Raw genomic sequence first — 23,753 nt, forward strand, 5'->3', positions numbered from 1 at the left:
CTAAATAAGACAAATTATCAAACTTAAACTAAAAAACCAAATTAATAACACTATAAGGTTGCCAAATGCAGTGGTAACGACATATTAATGCTTGAATCATAATGCAAGTAATTATTAAAGCAACCTGACCATTGCCAATCACCTAAGCTATGTACATTATTATTCAAGCCTTGCTTTATTTTCCCTTACTCTGGTTTACCACAGATAACTAATACATTGACTAGACAGCAACTTTAACTGCATCTGTTTGAGCAGCTGCTAATCAGTGCCAAGCCATGTGGAAATATGCATACATTTACCTTTAAATACTCACAGCCTTTCTCCATGTAGAACAAGGGCAGCTTTAAATAGCAGGAGAGAGAATAAAGCCTGGTGTGATCGACATGTGCTCTTGAATCAGTTACACCATAGCAGCTCTCTGCTACAAAACTGGATTATTAGGTAAGGTGGGACATGCGCACAGTCCAGAGAGCTCACAGAGAATTAGAGACAGTAATTTATTTTAAAAACACCCTGCAGTTTGAACTATCAAATGGGAAATCAGACACATCTCAAACACAGTTACTTTTTCTAAGAGTTTTAGCAATTACTGCACAAATAGAAGCATGAGAGAAAAATAACACATAAATAATAAATTTTACTCCCTCCATTGTTACTGTTCACTTTTGCTATAACTTGCCACAAAAATAAATTTACTCCCACATAGTTTCAACTTTGAAGCATTCAAGCTGAAACAGAAGTTTAAGAAAATTGTAAGATATTAAAAGGCCATTAGGAATGAAATGCTTACACAAGCTACTTGAGCCTTCCAGGTACAGGGTAAACAATTAAAAAAAAAAAATCACACTCCAAAGTAAATGCTTGGCAAATAAATGTGCAGAGCTGTAGTGATGGGGCATGGCTAGTGCTAGATAATAATTTAACAGCAATTCTGGAAGACTGTGCTGTGTGGATATACCACAATCTTTTATGCCACCTTGATGGGTCAGAGTTTTCCACTTAAAGAGCAGCAAGATTTAAACATAGTAGACACATTCACTAAGAAAAGTTCTTAGCTTTTGGGTATGTGTACATACACACAATGTTTTAATTTCATTTTAAGTCTTTGAAAATAAATTGCAGACAGAAGTGTACCTATTTTAGTTCTAACTACTGAATTAATAAAACTATAGTGCAGAGATCTGTATTTGCTGATTTTATGAATCTGTCAGTACTCCATTTTGATACTGCTCTCCAAAGCAATTGGAAAGCTCAAAGTGTTTTTTCTGCACGTCCAAGACTAAGCTACCAAGCCAAGAGAGCTGATTTCTTTAGAAATCTCTTCAAATTCTGAACTATCACTGCCTTTATCTCCCTGAGCCTGTTCTGGCTCCCCTTTCTTCATTTTGCCCAAAAATGTTTCAGACAAGCCTCTCTTAAAAGCATACTGCAATGCAAAAAAGAGATTGTTCAGAGAAGATCTAAAGGGGAATTGGCTCTATGGACCAAAACATGTTCCTGATCATCAGTTTCTATAACCTCACACTGCCAGTACTCCAGCCAGAAAAATAAACACTTATCCCACCCTCACTCATTGCCATCTATTTGATTTTTCCTACCTCTAGACAATATATACAAACTAATAGAAGTTAAGTGCGTGTACACCTTTTCTAGTAAGAAAAAGAATCTGCAAACTATAACTTGTTAAGAATGTATCATAAAAACATGAGAGAGGAGAAATAAAAAAAAACCAACCTCCTGCATTTGCAGGCCTTTTACCACTTTTATGTAACTTCAAAATGCAGGCAAGCAGTTATTAATTCAAGCTCTGACACGTGAGGAAAATGATTACATTTCTTTACTCAAATAGAAGGTAAATATGTACTTTTAAAATAGTTTTTTAAAAAATGAGAAAGAGAAAATTGCAGCTGTACACATATTGTAAAGAACAGGCAGAATTAGTTGAGATGCATTTTGTGTTAGGAGGCCTGAGCAGGGATGCACAGGAACAGCTAACTGAACAAAGTCTGGGAAATAAAATCATGTTGGGGGATTGTGGCTCCATAGTAAGCAGCTTTTAGAGCTAAAAGGAGGACCAGCTTGTATTTCATTTGAAGAGAAGTTCCCAAGGGAAAGAGACCTCTTAAGAGAGGAATAATCTGATCAGAAAAATGAGCAAAGGTGATTTTTATAAACAACAGTTAAGTCCATGTCAGACAAGCAAGTTTTAAATGGACAAGGCAAGACAAAACATGGCAGGAGTCAAGAAGTGAGAGAGACAAGGGCTTAGGCAGGAGTTTTGGTGTGGACAGAAAGAAGACAGGGCTCGGGGATGCCATTTAAGGGAAAGCAGTGGGGTGTATAAATAGCCTGCACTGCTGGATCTAATGGCAAAGCTGCTGGGCAAACAGTAAGGAGAGTCCTCAAAAACCAGAAACATTCTTTCTCATCTTATTGGAAGTGCTTTTGGAAAAATCTCCAAGCTAATTGACCATAGTAAGTGACCTTGACTTCTCCATTGCTGGGTCAGTGAAGAGTACAATAGAAATTCTTGAGCCACTGTTGAAAAGATTTCAGTTTCTAGGATTAACATAAAAATACACTCCATGTTAGCAAATAGCTATGATACATATTATGAATACCAATATTTTCCAGCAGCACTAACTTCTCTGCATGTCTATGCAAAGCCACTTTGCATTTTTAGTAGAGTACTGCCAAAACTAACAGTATCACTGAGAAAGCCAAGCATTATAGTATTTTTATAGACAAAACGTTTGCAAAAGTATTTTTGCTTCAGTATTAGACTGAACTTCTAATGACCAATCTTACTCTGTTCAAGCATTGTACCTCAGTGCTTTGTGATGAGGGATTTCATGGACAGCCATTTAGAAAGGAAGTGTTATTAATATTGGACAAAATGCCTTTAAAGGGAAGATTTAAATATTACTGATTAGGGAAGAAATGCAATCCAATTCAAATATCTGCACTTTGAGTGTCTCTTGGGTGTCAGAAATAAGGAGTTGCAGCAGTAAGTTGTAATATAAGAGACCTCATGTTTTAGCAGTTACTGAACTTCAACAAACTGCAAGAGGTAAAAATTATGTTCAAAGTATGCATTATTTTTTTAAAAATAGGAATGGAATAACTTCTCTGGGCTTTTCCTCAGACTTAGAAATATTGTTTTCTTTCCTTTTCCCTCATTTGTTGGGATGAATACATTTTCACACTTAGAGAAAAAGCTGTTTTCTTTTGTTTCAATTTCAATCCTGTTTGAGCCACTAGAAAAATGGTTAGGCCATCTCCAAGAAATTAAGAAATTATTTAATGGAAATTTATCTTGAAGGAACAAAGCAAGCAAAAGTTTCCAAGCTAACATAAAAAGTTACACAACTCTAAGTTATTTCATAGTATGGAATACTAGAGCTCACCTAAGTGAAGTATTAAACTGCTCCTGGAGATTAGGAATTATAACTAGAAACATTTATTGTATATAGGCAAATAAAATACACTCAAAATATTTTTTTTCCAATAACATTGAGAGGAAGGAACAAAATACAGGCTGTAGATATTAATCCATGGACAGGAAGACATTAGAGAAGTCTGTGTTAATAAATTATATAAAAATGAGATTTCAACAGCTTCAGTGATTATGCAAAGATTTTTGTTGGTTTTAAGAGCTGCTGAAGAAAAGGTTCCTAATATGTAAATCAGTTCTCCAAACAGTTTTGAGACTAGGTTAAAGGCTGTGCTTATTCTCTCCAAAATGCCAGGCATATCTTTGAGTGTGAGAAGAAAATTAAAAAAAGAAACAGACAAACCTTTCAACAAAATCATCCAACAGCACAGACCTTCGTGACAGATTTTACTGTGGTAGCTCAAACACTTAATTTGTTTTAAGCTGCGTAACTGATACACAATAAAAAGTAAGTATTATAAAAATGAAAATGTATTAACACTAAAACATTTTAATATTGGCAAAAAGTTTAAGGGCCAGTGTACACAAGTCCCCATCAGTTTGAATGCCTGCATTCCTTTCTACAGTAGAAATTAAAATAATAATATGAAGTATTAGGAATTTAGCACTGACAAGGAACAATTTGAGAATTTTCCCCTCTGACCTGAAATTCTGCTTGTAAGTAAAGCTTTTGTTTCTCTCCCAACTCTTTGCATTCCTCCCAAGTTAACTCGACTAACATTTCAGTCTGCTAGAAAAGTTCTAAATAGGAAAAAAAATTGGAGAGAGCTTTCTTCAAGGGCAGAGTACTGAAAGTCCTGGAAGCTTTTAACCCTCTACACACCTTTACATTCATCACTCAGAAATAACAGGATGAATCTTTTGTTTCACGGTTTTGTGCCAACTGCCTCCTTTCTGGGAGTGCAGCCTCATGCCTGCCTCACGACAGCCTGGCTTTGACTTTCCATGCTGGTTCACAGTACTAAAAGAGGCACAGCATAGAAACAACCACAGTTCAGCCCTACATATTTATTTATTTTCATGTCCAGAAGTGCTTTTTCCACAGAAATCCTATTATAGCTCACTGATTTATAGGATAACACAAAAAGTCCAGCGGAGAATGCAACAGTGAACACAATGGCATTCCATTATTTCATCTATTTAAAATGCAAGTCTTTTCCAGAGTGGTTTTATAATTTATAACTCAACAACAGCTTACCAAGTTGAAAATTATTATTTGTAATTATTTTTATTATTATTACTCTTAATAGTATTCTACTCACAGGGAGAAAACTTATTTATTTATACCTCTGTCTTCTGCACTGCTGAAAGCTGAATATTTAGAAATATCAGAAGTAGCTGTCCTAGCAGGCAGAAGAGAGGCACTTCAGGCACAGACAGACAGTGGCTGCAGTGATGAGCTCTTGTATTCCAACAGGCCCCCAGGTAACTCATTCCTGACTCTCCCTTGTGACATGTTACCACAGCCTCCTCTAGAAGGCTCCTGCTCGGCAAATTGTTTATCATGCACAACCATCTTAAAATAGTAAGTGGGATCACAAAGTGAAAAGCAAGTCCGTGGTATGATTTATCAATGGCAGCACTAAGATCCAAATTTGATTTGGTAGAGGGAAATGTTGGGAAGAGTAACATTTAAAGGTTTTGGGAAGGAGCAGCATCTCTGAACCATAGATAAATAGCAGGAGAGAGGTTTCAGGAGCTCCAGAAGTTTGATAGAAGAGTTTACAGAGAAAGCCAAAATTGAGAAATTGCTAAAAATTTTCACCTCTCTAAGTTTCCTTCTGAACAAATTTGGAGTTCCTTATAAATCAAATTATAAACATCTTCCATTCTTATAAGGGAGAACAAGAAGTGCCTGTCAGGCATTTATGTAGCACCTGATAACATCTGTCCAACTGTCAGAGCCTCAACTCCAGCTGTGGCTGATCACAAGCACTTCAGGTAGAGGAAACAGAAGAAAAATCCACAAACCATATCTATCTTTCCTATGTATAAGAGAAAAAAACCAGAGCTAAACATTCTCTGATTATTGGAGCTGGTGAACAGTTGAAACCCTGAAGCACATGAGCTGGTTATAAATGTTTTTAATGAGCTGTAAGTGTCATCACAGAATGGTTTGGGTTGGAAGGGACATTAAAAACCATCCAGTTCCAACCCTGCCAACACTAGATCAAGTGGCTCAAAGCCCTGTCCAGCCTGACCTTGAGCACTTCCATGGATGGGGCAATTATGAATTAATATATTAAGGACAAAGGCTTTATCTTATTCACTCCAAGGCTCACAGAAGAAGGAAAAACAGTAGCAAAGGGAAATGCTGAAATGCCAGAAAGACCACACTGACCATTTAACCCCAGGTTTCTATCTTCCCCAAAGAATGAAACATCCCTCAAAACAGCACTAAAAACAAATCTTGCCTCTGAAGTGTGTTGAGGGTAGCTTGCTTCAGAACTTCACTTGTTTCACTTGAACAACAAGAAATTTGATCTAGTTATGACTCTGACAACAAGGTCTACAAGTCCCCCAGCACCACATACCTTTTCCATGTGTAAGCAGCTATTCAGAACAAGTCAGTCACCTCTCAGTGTTTTCTTCAATAAGGAGCTGACATGCTCAACATGAACCACAGATTACCTTGTTTTTCCAAAACATGGGAAATTTTTATGGCTTGTTTTGAGCTGTCTACAATCTCCAATCTTCTGAAATATGACCAAGAGACTGGACACAGTATTCTAAAACCACACCAACCAAGACTGCATCTCTGCCTCTATGCTGCTGCTGTCCTTTGCACACAGCCAAAGGTTAGAAAAGTTTTTTTCTGCAGCAATGTGCCAAGAGCTTACACTGATTATGATGTGTAACTTTCCTTAAGTGTTTCTTCATGATTTTTCTTTTAAAATCTCTCACTTATATGTACAGTTCATATCTGAAGGATTGGTAGTACAAATGTAGTTAGTTACTATTTAAAGAGACTATTCAGATCCTTATTAGCAATCTTTGCTTTTTGTTCATTCAATATTTTAAATGCCCTAAATTATAAATTTTATCAACTTCCAGCTCTACAATGATTTCAAAATCAATTATATAGTTGATAAAATTACAGCATTTAACTAAATATCTTCCCTAAAAGGTAAATCTTTCTCTTAACAGTAGGCAGAAATATAAATAAATGTTCACGTCAGTGAGCTAAATATTATCACCTAATTTATGCTATACCAATACATCAAACTGCAGATCTCTCAAAAACCTACAGTCCAAGAAAACTTACCTGCTTTGAAATTGTATCAACTGGCACTAATTACATACTGTATTATTTTGGCTGTGGTAGCAGAACTGCAAATTAGCAACTCTTGTTTCACAGGCATGACATATTGGAGATTGTTCCAAATTACTGGGAAATGCCCATTTATCTCAAAATCTTAACAAACAAACAACCAACTCCCACTCTCTTTTTCCAAGATAATGAATAGTAAATGGTAGATAAGGATGCTTTCTTTATCTAATTTCTTTAAGAAGTTTTAGATATAAATCTACCAAGAAAATTTTAGGTATAAATCATCCTTTTGCCACAAATTATAGTCATTCCTACATAGCATAGGACCCTCCATTTCTGTTTCTGTTCAGAACCATAGTTTGTATTTTGCAGTAGAGTATTATTCTTATTCTTAGTAGTGCAAAGAAAGCTGTACTATCTTTATTTCTTTTGACCACTGTGATTTAATCATTTTCTTGGACTTGCTTATTCTTGTGACTCTTGAACCCTTCAAGGCATCACAAGAGCTTCACAGGAGATGGTCCTTCTGATTTTTTATTAAAACATTCTGAAAAAGTGAAGCATCCTTTAATATACTTGCTGTTCAAGTCAAAAACTAAAGAAAGATAATGATGAAAAGCTCCAAATCCTAAACAAAGATAACAGTATTCATTAAACCAGTTTATTACTTTTTTCCTCTCTCATCTGGGCCAGCACAAATAAAATTTAAATAATAAAGTAACTCAAGAGATCACAAATTACTTATATAAAGAACGTTTGAAAGGAATCAGATTCTCAGAACATTCTTGGTAAACAAGAATTTAGTTATCACATCTGAAAAATGAAATATTAATTGTAAATACTCCCAGGGTAATCAACAAAACACATTGGTAATAACTAAACACACTGAGCAATCACATGAAGTCCTTTGAGTACCATTTTATTAATTTGGCCTGAAGACAGAAATCACAAATGAAATTCTAATTGTAATGGATATACAATGCAACTTGACTGATGGCTTCAGATGAAACCAAACTGAAATGTTCAAACGCTTGTTTGCTTTAAGGGTTACATTTCCAGGTGTATGCAGATGAGTCAGAGAGCCAGCTCTGACCCAAATGTAACTGCCCCCTTGTCAAGGCTGTGTTTGGTGATGCAGGAGGGAGGCCAAGCGAGGACAGCACAGCACAGCACTGCACTGCCACCTCGTGCCAGGCACCACGGCTCCTGCCAGACTGAGCCACAACGTGCTCTGCCCTCAAACTCCACACTCACTCGAGAACAGATGCTTCATCTTGAATTATGAAAGGGTACAACAGCATCCATCTTTAATATCCAATTCTTTCAATAAAAATAATCAAACTATCTGTAGTTAATCAGCATGTCAGGCAGCAACTACTGATTATATTCACTGTTGTAACAGCTTAGGCACTTCAGAATTGATATACTTCACCACCAGAGATAAGACCTTTGCTAATGGACATCTGCTTCAGATTAAGTCTTTCTAGTTTAATTTTCCATTTTGATAAAAAAATTATGATAAAAGCATATCAAATTTCATAGTTCAGAGGATGCATAAGACCTCTGAACACCCATGCTTTAAAAATGCCATATATTCTTGCTGTATAAATGTTTAAATACTGATAAGTTACAAAGAAAACAATTGCCTTTCAATCCATTGTTATCTAAAATAGAACCATTTCATCAAACACAACATAATAACATAAAGAATGTGATTTTTTGTTGTTGTTGATTTACTGATAAATACAATTTTGCTCAGTGGATTTCTCACTCCTCCCCTCAAGAGCCATAATTACAAGCAAAAGGGATGTAAAGTAGCAGTACTCACCAATATCATTAGCTAGAGCAGCAGGATCAGAGACCCCAAGGGTGGCTTCAAACTCCTCCTGAAGACGATAAGCTCTTTGAAGAAGGGATTCAAGCTTATGAATGAATTCAGCACTAATGATATCCTGCAAGAAGACAGACATTAGCAGCTTTTCTATTTGCTTTCAGCCTGTAAGATTCCTTTGTAAAGTCCAAGGATATTAAGCCTTCACAGAACAAACCGTGACACATTAATTTCCTACAAACCACACAGGGACACTGTCAGATGAAAACTTCAACATCCACAATAGATACACTTTTCAGAACACACACATATTTTATTTAGAGTAATAAAAAATAAAATCTAAATTTTAAAATAATTTAAAATTATCTGTGATGTTTGCTGCACTAGGAATAATGAAAGTAGCACATACCTGTTTGTTTCAAAATATTTTTTAGCATTTCGTTTATAAGACAGGAGGAAAACAATCAAAGTTTAAGCACATTGTTTGTGAATATGCACAAATTGATTATTTTTCCCTGAGACATTTATCTTTGGCAAGCAGATACCCTCTCACATAATCATAAAAGAAAGAGAGGACCCAAGGGATTACGGGCAGGGAAGTTGTCTGCTTGATAGCTCGATAATACTGTCCAGAAGCAAACACTGATGCATCAGCAATTGCCAAAAGATAAATAATGTTGGCTCCCTTCCCATGCCCTCCTCCACATAACCAACCAAAAAAGTCAGAAGAAATGAACTCAGATCTCCTCTAAATACAATACCATTAAACTGGAAATTGAATCAATTGTCAAGTTTGGTAACTGAATTTGCAAAGATTCAGGCAATAACACAGAACAAATTGTCAGAGCAGCACCAGTAGATTACAGATGGGATGTACTCACTTCTACACTTTCTTCTGCAATTGCATCTCCTGCTCCCAGCTTAATGGAACCACAGATTGCTTCATCCTCAACTTGCCTGTTACGGAAAGTCAGGGCCTGCTCCCAGCGCCTCAGGGCCTCCTCAAACAGCTCCATACCTAGGGCAGAGCAGCAACAGCTCCAGCTGCACTCACGCGTTACAGACACAGGAAAATACGTAGCTAAACCAAGCATCATTATCACAGAGATGTAAGCTGAAACAACATCACTTCCCAGTCTGTATCAGTATACAGCCAGTACATATTTACCTTCTTTTTGTGTAAAGAAACATGGCCATTTTCCCCATGTGTCATGGCTTGATTTTAAGGATTACTACTGCAAATAGTGGAGGAAAAAGTGTTCTAGAAAACTAACTTTAGATCAAGTATGATTTCATTATTTTATGGAAATGTTCTCAGACACTTGCCAACGGGACACTGAGAAAGAACACAGTAATATTTTGTGTCACTTTACCATAAAGCCAAGAAATAATTTACATTAATTGTAAGCAGACGCTGGATGTTCTTATTACAACTTACCCATCAAATACAAATTTTCAGGTGTAGTCACTGGAATATTGACAAGCTTAAGGTCATCTTCATCTGCTTTATCCCAGGAATTAGAATTGGCACAAGCACAACTGTGACAAGAGGTGGCACTCTGAACCTTGAAAAATAAAAGAGAGTATCCTTAAAATCACGTTCCTGCCTGAGTACACCACATCCAAGCCATGTGCCTAGAAACTGCTTTCACTCTGTGGGAAGGACAGTGGTTTCTCAGCATCTCTGGCTGCCTGTGCAGTTCATTCAGGAAGCTTCCTTCAGCTCAGTGAAGCCTTTAGATGCATATCCAATACAAGTTAACAGACATTCAAGAGCCTTAAAACACTTTTACTTACCGAGGCCAGGCTCTGAACTGAACCAGAGTATTTACTGAAAAGTCCTCCATTTGCATAGATACAGGACTGAGATCCTTTTTCCTTGGCAGAGCTCAGAGAAAGAGTCAAGTTTTGTCGACTACTGGAACAACTAGAACCTAAGAGACAAATTTGTTTTAAAGTTCTTGCAAACTCAATATTGCTTCTTGTGCAAATCTATCAAGAATTGCATTTACTCTTTTCAATAAAATCCAGTTTAGAAGCAAACAACAATTAGTCTTTTATTTACAGTTCTACTTGAGAAACTACACATTAGAATTCATTGTCTGTAACAATAACTATGCATTTTACCTTAATAATTTGCCTATTCTATAAAAAATCAGATGTGAATTTCTCCATATTGAGATACGCATGTAAGAATGGCAAAACCCATTGTTAACATACTATTGACAAAAAGAGTTTTAATCCTGGTTCATGATTAAAACTTCACCTTTGACAAGAAGCCCAGCTTCTTTAAAAGAAAGATACTGTAATTTAGTTTCTAATTTGACATATTCAAAATTCAAAGTCTAAAAATTCGAACCAACTCAGATGTTCCATCCTATGGAGATGATTAGAGGGATGGAGCACCTCACCTCTGAGCAAATGCTAGAAGTTGGGGTTATTCAGCCTGGAGAAAGCTCCAGGGAGACCTTACTGCAGCCTCTCAGTACTTGAAGGGGCCTATAAGAAAGATGGAAACAGACTTTTCAGCAGGGTCTGCTGCAATAGGATCAGGGGTTATGGTTTTAAAACTAAAAGAGGGCTGATTTACACTGGATAACAAGGAAGAAAGGTTTTACAATGAGAGTGCTAAAACACTGGAATGGATTGCCCAGAGAAGTCATGGATGCTCCATCCCTGGAAACACTCAATGCCAGGTTGGATGGGTCTATGATCAACCTGGTCTAACTGAAGACATCCCTGCTCAATGCCGGGGTTGGACTGGATGAACTTTAAAGGTCCTTTCCAAACCAAACTATCCCATGGTCAAAGGAAAATAGTTTGGTTTACTACTACAGTTATGCATACCCATCCCCTCACACAACTTTCTTCCCTCTCCAAGAAAACAACAAAAGAACCCCAGCTTGGGGGTTCCATGCCTTACCTTTTTCTGAAGCAGCTGTTTTGGTACACTCTAATACAAGATGAGCTGGCTCCCATGGTGGCACTTTCTTGTTTTTCTTTCCACGTCTTCTTTTAAAGTGATGGGCCAGAAAAATCACAGATATTGCACTCACTGCTGTTACTGTGAAAAGTTTCTTTAACCCTGGGGAAAGCTTTATCTGAAAATAAAAATGTGATTTAATTGCAAATATACATACTGAGAGACAGACTGCAGCACAAAGAACTATAAGGTATATTGCAAACCCACAGACTATGGGGATCTAAGCAAATGACTTTCAAATAAAGATTTGGGTTTTTAAATTTCTTCTTAATGCCAGGACAATGCAGGACTTCAATTAAATCTCTAACAGCAAAAAAATACTGAGGAGGAACCTGCCTTTCCCAACTACACTACTTCTTGCACTGTGAAAGAGTGGAAGATTCTAATGCCAACATTCCTCTGGTGTTTCAATTTGAATAGAACATGTATTTAAACACATTTCTCTAAATTAGGTTTTGAAAAAAAAAATTGTATTTTATTTTGGATCTCTTTCAGTCATAGGTGTATAGGTGTTTTAAATTAGTAAATATGAGCCACAAATACAAACAACTTGTATCAAAAGCTATTAACAAAATTTGTAACATGCAAAATAACAAGGAAAGTGCCATTTAACTGGAAACCACAGTTCACATTCATAAAATCTTCTGGAAACTTATGCTGCTTGAGGAACAGAATGCTGAGAGAAAAACAGATCCACAGTCCTCGGGCCTCATATGGTGTTTGTGTAACATGATTCCTCATACCAGAGAGAGCACACAGAGCACGCTGGCACTCCTGCCTGCTGTGCAGTTGCTAAAGACTATCACCACTGTGCAATGTGAAGAAACACTGAAAGCTTCTCTCTGCACTGGGTTTACAGTCAACAAGTCAAGCACCTTTGGTTTGTTGAGAACCCTGCCCTTCCTGGTACCATGCCTTGACTGAGGTCTACAACTACCACTGTGCTCCACGGGGAAAAGGAAATGCCTGGAACACAGAACCAACACAGAGCTTACAAAATTTACAAAAGACTACTGCATTTCACAGAAGAGAGTCAACAACCAAACACCTGAGATTAAAATCTCCAAGATCACAAAATTAAATGTTAGCACACTGCAGTTTCAAAGAACTGCAAAATAATTTTTCTAAATTTGTGTGTGCCTACAAACATGATCATAAATTGATTAACAGTGAAATGAAAGCCTCTAAAAAGAGGAATGTTAATAGTTGCACATAAGGGTATTTAAAAAGGACATGAAAAGAGTGATCTTGCAGTGAGAGTTTTGAAGTATTTAATATATAGAAAAAAAGTGGAAATGAGCATATGCAGCTAAGACTGAGAATATCTTACCCTGGTTTTATATGTAGTAAAGTACTTACAGGGAACTGTGAAATATGACATAGCTTTTGATTATAAGTGTGTGATTCAATACAAACATATTAAAGACCTGATTTGAAAAGCAGAACTCAATACTATTATTCAAAGTTTAATGACAGTTATGTTTAGCTTGTAAATACAAAAAAATCTACAAGGAAAAAAAGACAATTTGAGAATTTTGATATCTTGAGAATCACTGCACTGTTACAAAATGGAGATACACAGACACTTCAGGTAAAGCAGATATATGATGATGTGCTAAGCATTTATTAGCAGAAAAAGACAAAAAGTCACACTTAATTTAGTGCAGTGTTATAAACCAACTAAACCAAATGTATTTTGTACAAATTTAATTCAGTCACAAGAGCACATACAACACTGCAATAAACTTCTAAACGTATAACAAAAGTAACAAAATTTAGATGCATTTATTACCTGGTTAAGAGAATAATACCAGGAAAGGGGAAGATGAAACACCCGTAGAGCTACTGTCTTCAGAGAAAATCGTGTCTCAGTAACAGCCTCTTCTGACATGGCTCCTTCTCTCCCATACCTCATTAAGCGAAACTATCTTGAAAACAATCACAGATGGTCTCTGGAATATTCTGGCAAAAGAAGGATACATACTATGAAGATGTAAAGGATGCATAACTATGGAAGGATGCATCCTTCCTAAAAGAAGGATGCAAAACTATAGCAGCCCAGGACATTTTTCTTCTACGAGCTTTAATCTCTTCAATCACAGTACATGACTTATTCGATTGATGTTTTTGACTAGAGGCAAGACTTGATGTGGTGACAGCAGATTTGCTGGTTCAGCTCAGGCCCCGTGTGTCCAGCTGCTGTGGGCAGATGTGCAGCTGCCCAACGCCCAGCACTAAGGAGGGCTCGCTCTGCTTTCATTAGCGGCCGCTCCCGTACTACAGCCTCTAAACCACGCACGGAACAACCCTGCCTCGGAAACCGCGACTGCTGGAAGAACATATCTGTCGCCTGAAAGAATTAAAAGATTTGCGAGCAGCTAGAAAAAGTTTATCTCATTCAGCGCCTCGTTTATTTGCAGACGCACCACGAGACACAACCACTACAGCCTGACGTAATCTCCCCGCCGCAGGCACACCTCTCTCGCTCCCTGATGCTCAACACAAGGCGAAGCCTCCGAACCGCGACCCCGGCACCGCAACCGCGGCACGGCGGGAGGCCGCGGGGCAGAAGCCACCTCCGCCCAGTCCGCCCGAGCCCTCTCCAGCCTGGGCAGCCCCGGCATCACGGGCGGGCAGCGGGCAGAACCGGGTGCCCTGCGCGCTCCTCAGCCCCCTCCCCGCACCCGCCCGGGTCACAGCGGGCGCGCCTCTCCCCGTGCCCGGGCCGGGTCGCTGCAGCTGCCGCACGCAGTTGTCACCTACCTGTCCGCCGAGCACCGGGGCACGGGCAGCTCCCTCCGCTCCAGCCCCGGCGCTGCCCGGAGACCGGCGGGATCCGCTTCCGGCAGAGGGAGACGCGGCCGCTGTCGGCCGGGAGGAGCGGCTACCACGTGAGGGAAACCTGCGGCGTCAGGACCCGGCGCCCGCCATCTTTGTTGCGGGCAGCTCCCGCTGAGGGCAGCCTGGCGGGGGCGGGGTGCGCGCCTGGCGCCGCCATCTTTGTGCGGGGCAGCGCTCACATGAGCGGCTGAGGCTCTCGGCGCCGCCATCTTTGTACGGGGCAGCGCTCACATGAGCGGCTGAGGCTCTCGGCGCCGCCATCTTTGTGCGGGGCAGCGCTCACATGAGCGGCTGAGGCTCTCGGCGCCGCCATCTTTGTACGGGGCAGCGCTCACATGAGCGGCTGAGGCTCTCGGCGCCGCCATCTTTGTGCGGGGCGCGTCCGCGGCGGCGTCGCGGCAGCCGCGCCCGCCCGGCCGCGCGTGTGCGGGGCGGCACCGGCGGAGCCGCGGCCCGGGCGTGCCCAGCTCCGCCACGGCAGCCCCGCTGCAGCGCCGCTGTCCCCGCAGGCAAGGGCGAGACGCGGGGCTGGTCACGGCCCGGCTGAGCTCCGGGATCCGTGCGCGACGCATCCTCCCGGCTGCTCCGGTAAGAGAGGAAGGGCCCGCTCGGGCAGCGGCGGAGGGTTCGGTCTGGCGGGGGCTGGCAGCGCGGCGGGCCGTGTGCCTGGCCGGTCGCACAGCCCGAGGCGCGTTGGTGCGGCGGTGGCGGCCGCCCGGGAGCCGTCCCGGCGGTCCCGCAGGGCTGGGCGGGGGCCCGAGGTCGGCGGTGCCCGGCCCGGGGCAGCGGGGCCGTGTGGGGCGGGACCGGCCTGCCCCCGGCTGGAAGCGGCCACAGAGCTCCGCAGGTCCCCGCTGAAGGTGCGGCTGTGCGGCAGCGGTACCGGGGGCACCGCGCAGTCCCTAAAGCCGGGAATTGACCGAGCAATGGCCCCGTTCGCTCCCCGAGTCACCCGTGCGGATGGATGGTCGGTATGAGGGCTGGAACAGCCTGCGGGAAGAGTCCCGGGGATCACCTAGTGGAAAATCACTGTAGGCTTCTGCGCTTAGGCAAAGCCCGGGTAGGAAAATCCTCTTAGAAATATAGAGGTTAGCTAATGGGTTTCATAGTTAGGATTTAGCGTGGTGGAAGGAAGAAAGGAAAGAGTGGCCTGTATGCCCTGAAAGCCAATACAAAATAAAAACTATCTAACCTTGTAAGAGGATATACCGTCAAGTCCAGAATATTTTAAAATGTCTTTTCTCTGTGGGAACAGTACATAAGTGCAGAAAAGAAATGTAATGCAAGTGACTTATCAATTTGTGTCTTGCTTGAGTGGGTAGCTCTTGGTGCCTGAGGAGAAAGAGCAGGTACCTTTGACGTGGTTATTGAGTACACTTTTGTCATCTAGTGGGAAAATACCAGGTTTTAGGCTAAATATATATAAATTAAGTTCTCTACCAGAGCTGGAATTGGTGGTGTCATTTTTTCAAGAAATGGGCTGCACTTGTTTATTGTTGATAGGTTAAAAAAAGATAAAAATACGGAGGGATGGGAGATAAAATTCAAAACTGCCTATTGATTGATGGAATATAAAGGAACTTAGGTCAAGAAATAGGAAAGATGAACCTTAATTTGACACAGTAAAAAGACTCATTTAAGTTTGGTTAAAATGTCATTCATGTACAAAAGCAATTGAAGGAATTTCCTTAAAGTTTAATTAAAACAATGCAGACTTTTAGAAAAGTGATAAAAATTATGTATCTTAACAATTGGTATATGCCTAAGGCTATCACTTCAGTGTGCTTTTATAGCTCTGAGTGAATGCTGGTGAGTTTTTTGTGAATGTGAAGAATATTAATAGGATAAGTAATTACTGAACTTCCAGACCTCCTTAGTATTCTAAGTAATTAAGTGTTCAGGTACAAAGTTGCACTCTGTGTCACTCTTGCTTTGTTGCTATAAAATATAAATAAATGTGAAATGAAATTGTTCCAGTGCATCACTGGTAAAATAACCATGAGTGCAATGAAGGAGCCTGAGCTTACAGATTACTGGTTTGAGATGCTGTTATTCAGAGCTGTACTGACACAATAATAAAAGCCTGTAATGAAGACACAATTGCTGCTTCATATAATTGATGTCTTCAGAATAATCCTTTTATTCTTAAAATCTTCCATCAGCATTCCCTTACTGAACTCTGTAAAATGATCTCTTGAAACAGCTCCATATTTAGAATATCAGTGGAATACATAAAACATACAATTGTTTTTTTTCAGTATCTGTTGAGGTGTTAACTACTGTAACTGGGCAGATGAAATCATTAATCCAAAACTTTTTGAAATAATTTAAATTTTGTTTTGTTTCTTTAGGAGATATAGGGTTCCTTACATGACCCAAAGATAATTTTGGAGATCAGGTGAATTCCATAGTGTTTGATGGGAGTTTTCTGTGGGTGTGATAGGCTTTCCATGGTAGGCACCACACAAGTCTGATGCTCTGGAATTCTGCTGAATAATAAGCAGGTTGCTGGTCATGATGCTTTGAATTGTAGTCCACATTTCTCTGATGGCTCAATTTTGTTTTACTTGGGGAATGAAAAGACTTGTCAAGAACACAAAAAACCCTCCAAGACTGGACTTGAAGAGCATTTTTTCTTTGAAGTGTGAGTCTGTGCATGCTCAAAGCAAAATTCTGTTGATGAGTCCTGCTTTGGAGCATGAATGGGTTCACTTCATGGGATGGGGTGGTGTGAAGCATTGAGATAGGTGAGCTGCAGCCTCTGAGGGGAAGCAATGGGGAGAGCTGGCAATAGACTGGGAGAGAAATCCTCTCCCAGACCTGTGGGAAGCATTTGTTGAAAACCTTATTGCATGAGTGTGATCATGAGCAGTTGGTGTGGAAACAGGCTGAGAGAGCTGGGGCTGATCAGCCAGGGGACAGAGGGAGACCTTACACAAAGACTTTGAGCAGGACTTTAACAAGGGCAGGGATAGGACAGGGAATGGCTTTGGACTCAGAGGGCAGGTTTAGTTAGATGTTAGGAAGAAATTCTCTGTTGTGAGGGTGGTGAGACACTGGAACAGGCTGCTCAGAGGAGCTGTGGATGCCCCATCCCTGGAAGTGTGAGGCCAGCCTGGATGGGGCCCTGGGCACCCTGATCTGATGAGTGGCACCCCTGCCCATGGTGGGGCTTTGGAACCAGATGATCTCCAAGGTTCCTTCCACCCAAACCATGCTATGATTGTGTGATCTCATGGGATCATGAAATGGAGATATGCTCCAGCCTCAGAACAGGAGTATAATGTGGAATGCAAAGGAAACTACAAATCCTATTGGATTATTTTGGGGTTTTTTTTCAAGTACTGAAAATGCAGAAAAACAATTTTTGGATGATGCCAATGCAATGCAGAAGCTGGTGTAAAAGCAGATGTGCTAATGAGCTGCAGGGGAAGAAAGGCAATCTCTTCACATAGAGTAGGAAGTGGTGAAATGGAGGAAGGTCACTGAGCAAGGGAGGGGCTACCCTGGGCTGGCTAGGACTTAGGTGAAGGATGAGTCATGGCTTTTGAATTAATTTGACAGTTTTAGACTTTAACATAAAATTCTACAAAATGTGTTTCTGCAGCCATGTGTATTAAGCTACCAAGGTTATGGCAGAGTTATCACAGTGCAGCAAGATGGAAGGAGGTGTGTAAAGAAATTGTTAACAAAAGGTGAAAGAATTGCCACTCAGCTTTGTTCATATAATGACACGTGAAGAATTTGTAACATGAACTACACTTCCAGAAGGGATGCTCTCCATAAGACAGGAATAGGGACCACATCCACAGGGACATGAGTTTGAACAGCTTTGGCCTTTCTGATCATTGTTAGAGGAGGGATGCAGATTGCACCAAGAAACAGAAACTGGCATGAGCAGAGCTCCTGGGTCTGGGTTTGTTCAGGACTGCAGGTTTGGTTTTGTGGAGTTTTGTGTTTGAAAAGTTAAATACAAATTAAATACAAATCTGGCAGCATGAGGTGAAGTCTCCATTCATTGCTTGTATTACTTGTAATAGTGCATTCAGAAAGCTTCTGCCATAAAAAAAAGCCTAAAGCTTTACTAATCCATTATATCAGTCTTTTTAAAGCATTTGTATTAAGTCATCTCACTGCATTTAACATGCTCAGGGCTTTATTTGAAACTCACTTGTCCTTTTTAAACATTTTAACAGACCTTGCAAACTGTGGGAGATGTAACATGCATTCATGTTGCCATTTCTGTTCTGGAAGGGAACCTTGCAGTTCAAAGAGGAATTGCTAATATGATGGAAGTTGAGGAGGTTTGGCTTGAAAAACTGTTGCCTGATTTGAAGTGTCTTTCAGTAACAGTGCATATAGATTATAGTCAGTCACTGAACTGGGGAAGTGCTTCTCCAGCTGGAGCTTATGTTTTAGAATAATGCATTTTAAATGTCATGCCACTGGTCCTGGGAGAGAATTCAGATCTCATTTAGAAAAAAAATCCTAAATGTAGTATTTTCAGTCTTGTGAGATAAGTTCTGAAATACCTTATTGAACAACTGTTAACATGATATTAAAAAGACTGAAGCATATATACGCATACTTATGAGTCCATATATACAATTAGGTATCTAATAATTATATTATTATATAGGTGATTATTTTTATATAAAATGTATTTGTGTATATATATGTGTGTGTGTACATACCTGCATGTAATAGGACATGAAGAAATTTTCCATAACAAATAAGATGTAATACTTCAATAATATTACCTGTATAATAATGTTTATAGCAATAAAACAAACTATTTACACACATACACACACTTATATAGAAAAATGACCAAAGGGAGCTGAAATGGCTCTTGATTCAAAGGGATTTACTGCTAGGCAACAGAAGGAAAAAGTCAGACATGATAAGCTGAGAGTTTACCTGGGAGTGTGCCTGAGATGTCCATTAGGCAAGGTTTGATTTCCCCACTCTGTCAGAGCTGTTGGGTGCTTGATATTGAAATGAGTGATTGGTCCTGTAAGTGGAAGGAGCAAACCTAAAGCTGCCAAAGCACACAGGCAAAGTGGAAAGAGGTGTTGATAGCAGTGCCAAAGGCTGCAGACAGAACAAGGAGAGTACATCACTGAGTTGAAGTTTAGTTGCAAGTCTTGATAAAGGAGTGCTACATTGGACAGATATTGGGCAGAATAATTGAGCAGAACAAGTTAAATTTTTTTGGCCTTTAGAGAGATTGAGTCATCAATAGTAATTGCTTAAGTGACAAAACTGAAACAAAGTTATTGGATAGTCCCTGTCCGAATGGGTCAGTTGGAGTATTTATATAAAAAGAACGTTACAGAGTTAGTATTTTAATTTTCCTTCTGTTGTTTTCTGTGCAACTATTGAAATAATAGTAACAAAGTGATTGTATGTAGCATTCTTTATTTCTGGTAAGTTTCTATGTCTACACCAGAGACCTTGGATGGGCAAAGAGAACAAGATAAAAGTGTTGCTGAGTGTTTAGTGCTACATGTGAGTCACAAGTTTGTCTCCTTTTGATATATAATATGTCTGAATCTAGAATGTGTCTTTGTAAATAAATAAAACCAAGATAAAGTTTCTGTATCCTGTGATAAACGAGTCTTGTGTTTCTGCAGTTCAGCCTTCACAGCTTCAGCAGTGTTGCAAAGATCCTTTTCCAGAACATACAGGCAAAGCCACTGTCAGTTCTAGGTTGGCTTGAAAACCAATGTTTGTAGCATTTGGGTGCCATAGCAGAGTCCACAAAGTTAAATAATTGACCCAAATCACCTCTGCTCCATTCAGAATTCTTTTTGTTTGACTTATAAGTCATAGGATTTCATTTTAGAAGTCAGCAATAGTTTTGGGCTATTGGAGTCTCTTTATAAAGTTGTTTATACTAACTTAGTCTAAAGAGGCACATTGTTTTAAAAGTTATGTATATGTTGCATATTAGATATCTAGTATTGCTGTCTAGTCTAAGGAATTGGGTTTTACTCATTCTTACTTCTCTTGACAGGTGATTCTCTGGTGTTGAAAATTACAGCTACAGCATCTCAGAAAATACAGCTTCAGCCATGTCATCACCCAGCAGCAATTGCCCACACCTGGAATCAGTTGGTGAGATAACAAAGGAGGAATTGATACAGAAATCTCATGTGAGTTGTAGCAATTCATTTTCTTCCTATCACTGTTAACTGATCAGGTTTTTTAGGTCCACATGTTAGTGTATTATTAGTTATAAGGTTCATTTAAGTGTCAAGCATGGGTAAAAGCTCCTCTGCTGGAATAGCAGGGTTTAAATAAAGTATGAGAAGAATTGTGGGATTGATGAAGCTGCAAATCTGTTTTTCAGCACTTAAAGAGCACCTTTGCCACAATTGATGTTTTATTGTAATCATTAGTTAGAGTTAGCAGAACACCAAGCTGAACTTCATTTTCATTGCCATTGCAGCATTTGGTTATTCAGACTGTCCGTGTAAGATAGCACAACTGACTTCAAGTAGAAACTGTAACAAAGACATTTATGCTTGAATTTACTTGGGTCACAGTTCTCTTTTTGATGGAGAAGCCACAGTATGAGAAGCCTCCCCTCCCTGAAATCTTTGTTTCAAGCTAGTATTAATAAATGGAACAAGGAAGGATCTTGTAGCTTATTTAAGTAGCTGGGAGGTGATGAAAAGTGAGAACTTTTCTGTCCATGGTGCTTAATTTCTGTAACAGTTCATTTGCTGCTGAGGAGAACAGCATTTCCCTCCTGTTACATCTTGTTTCTATAAACCTTTGCAGGTGGTGTCTGCAAGAAACAATATGAATTTACTAAAAGTTCTATCACTATAATTTCTTTTTATGTTAAATTTATAGGAAAGACCAATTATGAGGATTGTGATAGGGTAATATTTATGCCTTAGAAAAGCAATTTTTGGTTTAAGATGAAAACTCAGATATAAATCTGATATTTTAGTCAAAAAATATGCTGATCTTGAGATTATGGGAAGCAAAAACTGGATTGGTTATCAAAATATCCCTTTTTAAAAGCTAACTTTAAAGTCTTAAAGGTATTAATCTGATACTAAGCTTTACAGTATTTTTTCTCATTTTGTCCTGAAGTTGTGGTTTACTGGTGAAAGTAAGTGAAATAAAACTTGCTTTTGTGTTGAACTTTACCAGGGCACTTGTCAGGACTGTAAAGTCAGAGGACCCAACCTTTGGGCATGCTTAGAGGTAAGTTGTTCTCTTGTTCTGCAGCAGAGTCATTTTCTAGTAAAGATAAAGTTGGTAGAATTTTTTTAAAGAAACATCTGCAATGAAGTTCTTGAAGTTAGTTTGTTTAACTTATCATTTAAAAACAAAATTTCTTCTGTAGTTCTTTTTTTTTTAGATAACTTACCTTCTATTGGGTGCATACTTCTTGTAATTTAAGAATAATATGCTTAAAATGAGGGTTTTTTATAAGAAGGAAGATAGCATATTAGTGTTTTTACTTGAGTTATGATACTTTTTAGCTCTTAAGTTTTGAAGGTTTTTTTTAATCTTTTCCGTGGGTTGGTAGATCTAAAAAATAATATATTATCCCTGAGTTAATTAAATTACTTTTTATAAGCCTTTCTTAGCAGTTGTAGTCATAACATCTAGTAGTAAATGCAGACATTTTACAGAATAATGCATACTCTAACTTTTATTCTTAAGGAAAACAAATAAAAATTCCTTTATTTGAAACTTGCATAATCTTGTATGAGCATTCTCTTTACTTTGTACAAATTTCATACAGTCTTTACCCTGGGTATAGCTCTGCCATAAATATGCTTTTGCCTGACTCTCCTTGCTGTCTACAAAAAACTGTAATTTTCACTGTGTTTAAAGAAAATACAAATATGTTGCATGAGGGATCTATGATCCCAACTGGAAAGCATATAGTTAACTTAGTTTTTAAAATGTCCTGTGAGCTCTTTGGACTTTTTGCAGATGTTTACAGAGACTGAAATTTCGCCCTGTAGGCTTGACTTCATTTAATGGCAATTTTTCTTTAAGTACTGTCAGAAGGATCTCTAGGCTAATGCCCCCTGTAAGTGTATGTGTGAGCATCTTAAACTGCCCTTCATTTGTGTCCTTTGAGGTGGACAGTGGGAACAATTAAGAGATCATCTTATTTTGCTCCTTCTTTCAATAACAGTGATGAAGGGGGAAAGAAGCAGTGTTTAATGTCTTTTGTTAGATGGCCTGAAGTTTTAATTATGTTTAAACAAACCTCTTGGGAGTGGGGAAGAGGTGTTCAGGGATGCATCTACCTGGCAGGTGGGAAAATGCTGTGAAACTTAAACCAATGTTTTTTATCTTTCACATAGAGCTCTTAGACTTATTACTGAAAAACTAAATTTTATACTCACGTTTCCATAGGAGAGTCTTGTAGTTGCAGTAGGACACTTAATGTCATGCTGTGATGTTTCTCCTCTTGGATGAATTGGCATCTTGTCTTCACCTTTTTCAGTAGACAAACCTGGTGAGATCCCAGCATGTAAACAATCTGTAACTTATCAAATAGCTGAGATCATTTAATAGAAATTGGCTGTGTTCAGTGACTATTTGGTTGTATAAATTAACATGCTTAGAGTTACACAGATAACCTGCTGTACCCTCCTGTGTGATTGGCCTGACTCATGCAAATGAGGAATTAGCAAAAATTGCTTGAAGATAGCAGCTGCAAGATTCCACACTCAACTCAGCCAAATATGTTTTGTAATGAGCATTGCAAAATGATTAAAATAGACAATTATTTTGCATGTTATAACTAGAACATGGCAAGTTCTTAGCCATATAGTGCTGAAAACTTATGTAAAGGTGAAGAGGCTTATTAGTTGTGAAGTAATGCTCTGATGAGTAGGCACTGCAGATAGGGACATGCAGGGATTTCTGTATAAAGGTGTCTGAGGCTGTTGCCATTCAGTATTTCACCACTCAGACACTGGATTAACTTTGTGTTTTCTGTAACAATATTTACCAAATAAGGAATTGTAAAAATACATGTTGTGTAATATGAATAAATATATAGGCATTGCCAAAAAAATTAGATTCTACACATTGCTCATCAGTAGGAGAAGTTGAGTTAAATCTTGCAGCATTCTTTTTTGCTTTAAGTGATATTTATTCCACTGTTTTCTGTGCATGTCTCTTGGTTTGTGTCGGACTCAAGTCCTACAAGTTTGAAATTTGAGTGGATTTAAAGGGACTGGCAGTATGTTCCTATTCTGTAAACCTGTTTGAGACCACTTTTTAATTCTCTATATTCTGTGTATCTTGCCCAACAGAACAGGTGTACATATGTTGGCTGTGGTGAATCCCATGATGATCACAGTACCACCCATTCCCAGGTATG

At 39.2% G+C, this 23,753-nt stretch overlaps 2 protein-coding genes across 4 annotated transcripts in view; one reads left to right on the forward strand and one right to left on the reverse strand.

Annotated features, from left to right (window-relative positions):
- MIGA1 (mitoguardin 1) overlaps positions 1 to 14,424 on the reverse strand; it is a 35,517-nt gene extending 21,093 nt beyond the window's left edge. Inside the window, exons 1-7 of the mRNA XM_063165873.1 lie at positions 14,303 to 14,424; positions 13,332 to 13,501; positions 11,480 to 11,657; positions 10,354 to 10,490; positions 9,995 to 10,121; positions 9,438 to 9,574; positions 8,554 to 8,677 (exon numbers count right to left, since the gene is read on the reverse strand). Coding sequence (XP_063021943.1) covers positions 8,554 to 8,677; positions 9,438 to 9,574; positions 9,995 to 10,121; positions 10,354 to 10,490; positions 11,480 to 11,657; positions 13,332 to 13,454 — 826 coding nt within the window. The 5' untranslated portion in view covers positions 13,455 to 13,501; positions 14,303 to 14,424. The remainder of the gene's footprint in view (positions 1 to 8,553; positions 8,678 to 9,437; positions 9,575 to 9,994; positions 10,122 to 10,353; positions 10,491 to 11,479; positions 11,658 to 13,331; positions 13,502 to 14,302) is intronic.
- Positions 14,425 to 14,851: 427 nt separating this feature from the next.
- USP33 (ubiquitin specific peptidase 33) overlaps positions 14,852 to 23,753 on the forward strand; it is a 35,453-nt gene continuing 26,551 nt past the window's right edge. For 2 of the 3 annotated variants that reach the window (XM_063165876.1, XM_063165877.1), the window contains exons 1-4: positions 14,853 to 14,968; positions 20,400 to 20,538; positions 21,551 to 21,604; positions 23,686 to 23,748. In XM_063165876.1, the coding sequence (XP_063021946.1) occupies positions 20,458 to 20,538; positions 21,551 to 21,604; positions 23,686 to 23,748 (198 nt within the window). In that variant the 5' untranslated portion in view covers positions 14,853 to 14,968; positions 20,400 to 20,457. Of the gene's footprint in view, positions 14,969 to 20,399; positions 20,539 to 21,550; positions 21,605 to 23,685; positions 23,749 to 23,753 lie in introns of all 3 variants that reach the window. The other variant, XM_063165874.1, reaches the window with a different exon arrangement.

This window comes from Melospiza melodia, chromosome 11, assembly GCF_035770615.1.
Source record: "Melospiza melodia melodia isolate bMelMel2 chromosome 11, bMelMel2.pri, whole genome shotgun sequence".
Taxonomy (NCBI): Eukaryota; Metazoa; Chordata; class Aves; order Passeriformes; family Passerellidae; genus Melospiza; species Melospiza melodia.